The 9,265-nt window shown below is 36.0% G+C and overlaps 1 protein-coding gene across 1 annotated transcript in view; it reads left to right on the top strand.

The window, feature by feature from the left end:
• The first annotated feature begins 839 nt into the window (after positions 1 to 839).
• LOC136855197 (uncharacterized) overlaps positions 840 to 9,265 on the top strand; it is a 19,459-nt gene continuing 11,033 nt past the window's right edge. Inside the window, exons 1-3 of the mRNA XM_067132103.1 lie at positions 840 to 1,054; positions 2,015 to 2,210; positions 7,864 to 8,052. Coding sequence (XP_066988204.1) covers positions 840 to 1,054; positions 2,015 to 2,210; positions 7,864 to 8,052 — 600 coding nt within the window. The remainder of the gene's footprint in view (positions 1,055 to 2,014; positions 2,211 to 7,863; positions 8,053 to 9,265) is intronic.

Below are 9,265 nucleotides of genomic sequence, written 5' to 3' on the forward strand. Positions count from 1 at the left end.
AATATAAATTGAAGAACATTCGAAATAGTCAAATTATATTTCATCCAGCAATATCTACTCTTATAATTATATTTCACTAACAATATGATATAGTACGGACAATTGTTATCACACATTTAACCTTATCCTACGATATTTATTTGTTTCAGAGAACCTGGCAGAGCAAGCGGCAAATTCCACACGCCAGTCATAACTGATTGTGCAAGAATTATTGCTTTAGGAAGTGCAATTTGCCTGTCAGTGTTACTGCACATAGAACTGAGCTCCATCGATCAATGGTTCATAAGTGGATCAAATGATGGCAAGAAGAAGGGTCAGTGCAAACCAGACCCCGCAGTGGATAGTATAAAGTTACAACGCCTCAGCAAGACCAAGCCATCGTAGAAGCGTCACAGAGAAGTCCCTTTAAATCGGCCTTGAAGATAACACGGGACCTTGAACTAAACTGCAGTCCACTTACAATGAGACACCGCCTCCAAGCAAATGGTATAATGTGTTGTGTCCCAGCATTGACGGAAGATTTGAAACGCACTGCCCAAGAGTATCAGCTGGGATTTGCACTTCAGTATTCTGCAGAGGATGCTACTTTTGTAAAATGTTATATTCATCAATGAAAGTGTTTCTCGTCACTGAAAGCAGGAAGGATCTGCTGGAGGGCCCGCAACACAAAGTATAGCGAACAAAACATCAATGAAAGAGCAAGAAGTGGTAGAGTAAGCACTGCTATGTGGGGGTGGATGTAGGCTTTTGGACCTGGTGAGCTCTTACAGATCGAAGGCCGACAAACAAGCGAAAAATACATCGGCATCCTTGAATCGCTATTACGGACTGTGCGAACTATGGCTATTCCAGCTCCCCAAACTATTAAGGTTGTGCAGGACCGGAGCCCAATCCACACCAGCCACAGGGTAAGAGAATGGGCCCAGTTACACCCAGAGATTGAATTCTTGGATTGGCCGACAAAAGGATGCGACCTAAACCCCATTGAACATCTGTGGGGTATCATGGTTCAAGACTGGGATATTGGCCAGAGAGGCGCACCAAGGAAGCAATTGTAAGACATGCCGGATGTATGGGAGAAGTATCCGCCACTGCCCCAACATCTGTCTGAATGTGGAAGGAAAACCCACAAGATTCCTGTGTATAACTTGTTTACTTGATATTTACATATTACTTTTAATCTCGAGTACTTTCAGGTCCTAACTGTGACCCTTTTTCAAGAGATGAAGTTCCTCGTTGGACAAACCGGTAGAGTTCTCGGCTAGCACTCTGCTAGGCCCGAGTTCGAGTCTCCAGGCGGCCAATGAAGAATTAGAGAAATTTATTTCTGGTGATAGAAATTCATTTCTCGGTATAATGTGGTTCGGATTCCACAATAAGCTGTAGGTCCCGTTCCTAGGTAACCACGTAAAATAAGTCTAATCCTTCAGGCCAGCCCTAGGAGAGCTGTTAATCAAAACTAACCATATGTCTCTTTATATTCTTGTTCTTTCTCTATGAAATTTACTGAATGATTAATATGTGATTCTGAAAAATTTACCTAAGTATATTCCTAGCTCTCCAACCATGGCTAAGTTTTTTTTTAGAAGATTTCATACTAGAAACAATAGGGCGTAGTGGGCAGTCATCCTTGTGTATTTTGGGGCTGCCATATATGTATGCAAGTTCAGGTAGTTTACTTTAAAATAATTCATTGCATAGTATGCAGACCGATGGTGACTACTCACTTACCACAAGGGTTAATACCACTGGCCATCAGATCAGGATATCAGACCGACAGGAGGGGATTAACAACTCTCAGAGAATGGAGAAACCAGGACAGCCATCTTGTAAATGACAGCACAGGAGAAAAGTTCCAGAAGATTGATGGCCCTTGAACCAACCTGACTTCACCTCATCTCTTGAAAAGGGTCACAGTTAGGACCTGAAAGTACTCGAGATTAAAAGTAATATGTAAATATCAAGTAAACAAGTTATACACAGGAATCTTGTGGGTTTCTCTTTCCATCTTCAGAAGAAAACTGAAAGAAGTTTTTGTTTGGCTCATCATGTACCCACAGCAACACTACAACAGACATATATTTCAACACCTGTATGAAACTTCTGGAACTCAAGCTGTTCATTATGCAGGAATATACGAAACACAACTTTACCAAGCCAAAGCCATGAAAAATAAGATCTGGTTTATAAGTAAATGTTTGGAGAACAAAGTATGTCTAAAAACATGGTAGGATGGAAAAAAGGCCCTGGAGTGGAGAAGCTTTCAGCAGTTTTCAAGAAGGATACATCAAGGATCAGCTGCAAGAGCTTGGAAAGAGAAAGCTGCATTTGCTGGTGTAGGAGAATACAAAACACTGCAACAGACCATAAGGGGTGAGTGGGTACAATCAGGTTGTTGACCAAGGTCAACTGTAGAATGCGCTTTGGTATAAATCGTAACATAGTCAATATTAAAAATAAGTTTGAGAGATTATTTACTAATTCCGTTTGGATCAAATTTAACAATATGGATAATATAAAGAATATCTCAAGCAGATTATTGACTACGGATGAAACAGCAGCACTTGGACTAGGATTAAATTTCTGTGTAGGGACTACAAATAATATCAATATAGAATTCAAAAGCAAGATTAACTACTTTAATGTTGAACAGCACAATGACTTAGTCCCGTTTTACTCCAGAGGAGTGATAGGGTAATAAAAACAACCTTGGAGATATCTTGCCAGTGAGATTTAGCACCGCTCTAAAGAGGTTAAAGTTACAAAAGATATTAGAATTATGAAGCTATTAAAGGGGGTAGCATTGTTATCATGAATAGTTCAGAATATAGGAATAAAATGTACAGGCATACTAGATAGTGAAACTACCTACGCTAAAATAAGAATCCTCCCACAGTCCAAAAGCTTCAGAACACCTTCAACCAGAATGTGAAGAAAATAATCAGTAAACTATGTAATGTGAAGGCCACGCTATGCAATGAATTATTCTAAAATAAACTACCTGAACTTGCATACATATATGGCAGCCCCAAAATACACAAGGATGGCTGCCCACTACGCCCTATTGTTTCTAGTATGAGATCTCCTAATAAAAACTTAGCTGTGTGGTTAGCTGGAAAACTAGGAATATACTCAGGTAAATTTTCAGAATCACATATTAAACATTCAGTAGATTTCATAGAAAGTTAAGGAAACAAGAATACAAAGAGACATATGGATTGATTTGATGTAGTAGCTTTATTCACCAATGTCCCCTTAGATTAAGCTTTAGAATTTCTACAGACTAAACATAATAGGGGCATTTTCAATCCAAACATAGAAATAAGTGCCTTCCTGGAGTTGATCAAATTGTGTGTTAGTGATACTTATTTTACGTTTGAGGGACAAGTATACAAACAGAAATATGGAGTAGCTATGGGGTCCTCATTATCACCAATACTTGCTAATATATATATATATATATATGGAATATTTTGAGACTAATCTAGTTCCTAATATTAATGTCCCTAACTTAAAATTAAAAGGTTGATGGAGATATGTGGATGATATTTTTGCCATTCTGCAGGGTGATGAAAGTGAAATAGAAACTCTTCTACACGAACTCAATAGTTTTGATAACAACATCCAATTCACTCTACAAAAAAAAGTAACAATAATAAACTGCCCTTTCTAGACATCTTGATTGAAAGGAAAGAAATAGGATATGAATTCAGCACACATAGAAAGCCCACACACACAAACTCGTATATTCATTTCTTCTCTTTTCACAGTCATGATATAAAAATGGGTGTTCTAGCAGCTTTATTTCTTAGGGTAATGAGAACGTGTGACCCTTGTAAGATAGGTAAAGAAATAAATTACACTGATAAAAGCTTTGATACATTAGCATACCCGGAATGGTTCAGAAAAACGGCACCCAACAAAGCTAGGAGGATTTTTAACAGGGAAAATGCAGAGAGTACATGGAATACAGAAAACAAAGAAAATAGTTTCCCTCATATATGCCTAAAATGAAAAAAAAATTCATCAAAAATTAAAGAAATTAAATATAAATTTGTGTATACCTTTAACAGCACCGTAAAAAACAAAGTATGTATTAATTGCAACAATTGTGGAGACAAATATGCCGTTGAAAACAGGTAGGGGAATAAGGACTAGAATCCAAGAACACAGGAGAGACAGTACAGCTCAGCTCACAGGGAGTCACTATAGCTAGGCATTGTTGGGAAAAGGACCATAGGATGGATTTTAAAAACAGTAAGCTTATATACAAAAGCAATAACATCAGTCATAGGAGGGTAGTGGAAGGGGTATTCATCAGAGAGATTAAAGTGATAGAAGGAAACAAAGGATTTGCCTCAGAAGATCCCATAAGCTGAGCTTTAATACAAAAAGAAGCTAAGATCGACCCTTCTGACCTGAGAGTTGGGTCTCCTGCCCAACAGACAGATGGTGACTACTCACCCACCACAAGGGTTAATACCACTGACTATCAAAGATCAGGATATCAATTAAACAGGAGAGGGAGATTACCAACTCTCAAGAGAATGGAAACCAGGACAGCCATCATATAAGTGTAGCACAGGGAGAAGTTCCAGAAGGTGCTGGACATTAAGCAGCCTGACTACCTCATCTCTTGGAAAAAAGGGTCACAGTTAGGACCTGAAAGTACTCGAGATTAAAAGTAATATGTAAATATCAAGTAAACAAGTTATACACAGGAATCTTGTGGGTTTCTCTTTCCATCTTCAGAAGAAAACTGAAAGTAGTTTTTGTTTGGTTCATCTGTCTGAATCTCGTCAATTCTATGGCAAGAAGACTTAATGAAGTTATTGAAGCTCATGGCGGATGGATCAAATATTGATGTTATTAGAAACAAATAAATTAAAAATAGTATATATTTTTTTATTGTAGAACCTCTTGGACGATGGACCCAATATTGATATGATTGAAAATAGATTAGAATTTTGTTCTTTTGTTGTTGAAGCTCTTGGAGAGCTGACCAAATACTGTTATTTGAATATAAATAAATTTGAAATAGTTTTCTATTTCTGGAACAGAAATATTGATGTTATTCGAAAATAAACAAATCAGAAATAGTATAATTCTTCTTTGGTGGGAATCTCTTGGAGGTGGACCTATGCTGATGTTGTTATTTGAATATGAATAAATTGAAAATAGTATTTGTTTCCGCCATTATTGTGTGAGGAATTTCTCCAAATATTTCCAAGTCCATTTGATGTAATTACCAGTTACAGTAGTGATGGGCAAGTGTCTATCCACACCGTCGTGCATATGCCCGAATGGCAAAACTGTTGCCATGTCAAAAATAAAGAACCAGGACGTCATATTCGAGGGAAAGACTTCGATGGATCTGGCAACACTTTCTTACCAGAGCCATGGTAGTTTTTCTCTTGAGTCTAATGTGATTCTCCATTTTTTGAAATGCAATTGATATTTTTGCACGTAGAGTACAAATGGGCGTGGATGGACTCTAACAACCCATTCACTGAAACAATAGCAAATTGATATGAAAAGGAAATAATGCACGATACAAATCACATCCTCATAAGATGAATTATTTTTTCTTAATCACGCTTTTCACAACAGATTTAAATACCATTGATACTGGATCATATCTTCACATTTCTGAGACTGAAAAGATTAAAATAATGAATGAATCTTACCAGTGATGAATGCAGACCATTATGATAGAACTCGAAAGAGTTTCAACCTAAAAGCATTCAACAAAACAACATAAATCGCAAATCCACTTCATAAATGGATATGATCATATGTTCTATAGAAACTATGATTTATACATTTAAATAGATTTCCTAATATGCATAAGAGCAAACTACCAAGTGTATTATGCATGACTGTTATGAAAGGAAGTTAAATGACAGCTGATTACTTAATACACCTAAGTGCATAACGTGAACCAATTGTCTTCTTGGCCGATCTCTCTCTCTCTCTCTCTCTCTCTCTCTCTCTCTCTCTCTAGATGAATCTAATAGTTATTTTGTCTATGTCAAAATAATATAAGTGTAAGAGAGATACGATCCATTTTTTGTGGGTCTCAAATGATTAGGTAAGGATTATTATTATTATTATTATTATTATTATTATTATTATTATTATTATTATTATTATTACCGGAGGCATTAAATTAATCCTCAGATGAGCAGTAAAATTACTCAGCAAACGATGGCGTCCTCAACCAACGTCTTAACATGGCAGTAATCGCTGGTCAAAGAAAATAAATCATTGCCTGGATTTATGATTCTCTGCTCTTGGAGGAGAAAAGGCCAACTGAATAGCAGGTAAAGCGACCTTGTGAGACCTGATGATAAATCTGAAAGTGTCTATTTAAATATTTCTTGTATCCTGTAAATGAAAAGGCTGTCTGTGTCAAGATGGATTGCGGGACTCGGGGAAGAGAAGGTGGATGTAAATGGCCCTCTGCAGATGCTGGGGCTGTGGAATCCTTCTCCTGCTCGCTTTGCGAGGTGTGGCTTGTATGAGTGCATACCCACGCTCTCTCTCTCTCTCTCTCTCTCTCTCTCTCTCTCTCTCTCTCTCTCTCTCTCTCTCTCTCTCTCTCTCTCTCTCTTCTGGAGCTTTCAGGGATTTCATCGATACCTTACAGGAAGGAAAAAGCAAACGAATGCAGAGTAAAAATGGTTCTGTTTAAATCCTACAACAGAGGGGAAAATAAGTATGAAACCGTCAGTTATAGGAATAATATTCAATATTAAGATTAAACGACAATAAATGTGCTTGGTATTATTTCATGAAAACAAAAATGAATTGAAACATCATTCTCTTTTACAGAGCTAACAGATGAATGTCATTTGCCTTCATTTATCAACAGTGCAAACTTTATCATTTCATTCTCATTTGACATTCAGCAAATGTTCTGTGATTCAAGGAGTATTTATCATGAATGATTTAAAACATTAAAGTCAAAAGCTTTGACCTCAATTGATGATTTGCTGTATAGATGGTTGTTTGTTGATAATTATCAGTTTCTTATTTAGTTAAATAACCTATTTTATTGCTCCCATACTGTATAATATATCTTTCGCTATCAAGGGAAAATTGCACATATAAAGTTGAAAAAGTGTTTTTCATAATTACCAAACATTATTTAGTGTCAAATCTTATAGAGATATTTAGAAAGGAAAATGATATAACGGGTTTTTTACTAAGTTGAATAGTCGTTGAATTTCTATGTTGTTTTCATAAATAATTCTCAAGACTTACCCAATGTAGTTTAGGTACCCTGATTAATTTTGAAATTCTTCTTCTTACTTATCATTTAATATTATAAATTTCCCCTTAAGGAGTCAGTGCCAGCAGCTGGCCTTACTTGGTGCACTGTAGGCATTACTAATAGGTGTTTGCAGCGTCCCTTCAGCCCTTAGTTGCCACTCCTCTTTGGTCTTTTACTTTATCTCCTTTACAGTTTCCTTTCTTTTATCTTGCTGTCCACCCGCTTTAACTATTAATTCTTAGTGCTTGTGAAATTTTTTCGGAGCTTTACATTAAGACCCTTGTTCTCATCTCCTCTATTTCCTGGATATTTTTTGTCTTGCTGTCCAACCACTCCAGCTCCCTCTTTCCACAGTCTTAAGCTCTGAATGACTGAAAGTGCCTCGTAGTGTCTGGCTTGACGCTGGAATTTCGTAAATAAAGATAAATATAAATTTTAAAGATTAATTAGAATTACACTTTTTTATAAAAATATTGAAACACTCAGTTTGATTATCTGAGTTTTTGACAGAACTCTCAAGCACTTTATTTAGTAGAACTGCAATACATTTTGCAAACTCCTCTCAACCTTCCTTTGATTACCAACAGAGAGAGAAGAACCTTAGGGATAAGAAATACACCTTTCTCGAGTGTCATCCAGTCAAACAATTCCGATTAGCAAATCACGCCAAAAAGGAAGACTCATGGATTGAAACTCAGTGCAACAGAAGGCATTCAAACGGTCATTCACCATTGCAAATCAATACTGGAATTCTGGAGAGAAGTTCAGAAGTTCAGGTATTTCCCAACCTATCTCTACTGTGCGTTCAACCTGATGTGAGTTCTGTTTAACTGATTAGTGTGGTTCAGTTACGATGAGAACATTGACGTTTAAATTAATCAGCAGATTTATTTTATACTGACGAATGTTTGTGTGTGTGTATATATATATATATATATATATATATATATATATATATATATATATATATATATATATATATATATATTATAAATAAAATTACTATGAAAATAAGAATACGTTTAAAAGATGGCTAATCAAAATAAATACAAGAATAAAATAAAATAAAGCAAAATACAAAAATTTCAGTCACAAAAACGGAAGGTACAAAGGAATAACAAACATACTATTTAATATACAAACCAGTAAAACGCAGACTAAAAACAAAAGTGAGGTTACAGCCACATTTCTAGCCAAAGAAGGCTTTATCTTGATGGTGTATTGAACTTCTAAAATGTCGAGGTCTGTAGCAAACTGAGCAGTGGTTAAAACAGAAAAATCATCAATATGTAAAGGATGACCAGTCTCCTTGCTGTGTTCTCTAATTGCATTGTAACTAGGCCTTGAAAGATAATTGCCTGTACGATATGACTTACCTAAGTGTTCAAACCATCTCATCCAAGCTGATCTGGTAGTTTTTCCAACGTAAGTGGCATCACAACCACCACACTGCCATTTGTAGATCAGATTGGACCGAAGGCTTGTTGGTATAGGGTCTTTAATTTTAAAGAAATTACCTGATTTATTTTGCAAAGTGAAATATATTTTGATATCTAGCTGAGGGTAACCAATGGACAAAATAGAAATTAATTGTTTTTTAGATCGTAACTATGAGTTCCAGTAAAAGTTAAAATCCTATAATTAACAGGTTTCTTTACATTAGGGTAGTTTCAGGTTGTTTGTTTACATATAATTTCGAAAGCTGTTTACCAATATATGTGTTAACGTAATTCAACGGATAGCCATTGTTTTTAAAAGTGACCTTAGAAATTGCAATTCTTCATGCAAATTCAAAAAGCTAGAACAGATTTTGTATGCTCTGGTTACTAGTGTCAATATCAAATTCATCTTATATTTCAAAGTTGTAGCTGTTTGAAATTTAGACATAAGACCTGTGAAAGTACGCTTTCTAAAGACTGAGGTGTGTAAGCTATTATCAAGATCTTTTACCTGAATATCCAGAAAAGCAAGCATGATTATCTTCGATTT

Source organism: Macrobrachium rosenbergii, chromosome 31, assembly GCF_040412425.1.
Source record: "Macrobrachium rosenbergii isolate ZJJX-2024 chromosome 31, ASM4041242v1, whole genome shotgun sequence".
In the NCBI taxonomy this organism is placed as follows: Eukaryota; Metazoa; Arthropoda; class Malacostraca; order Decapoda; family Palaemonidae; genus Macrobrachium; species Macrobrachium rosenbergii.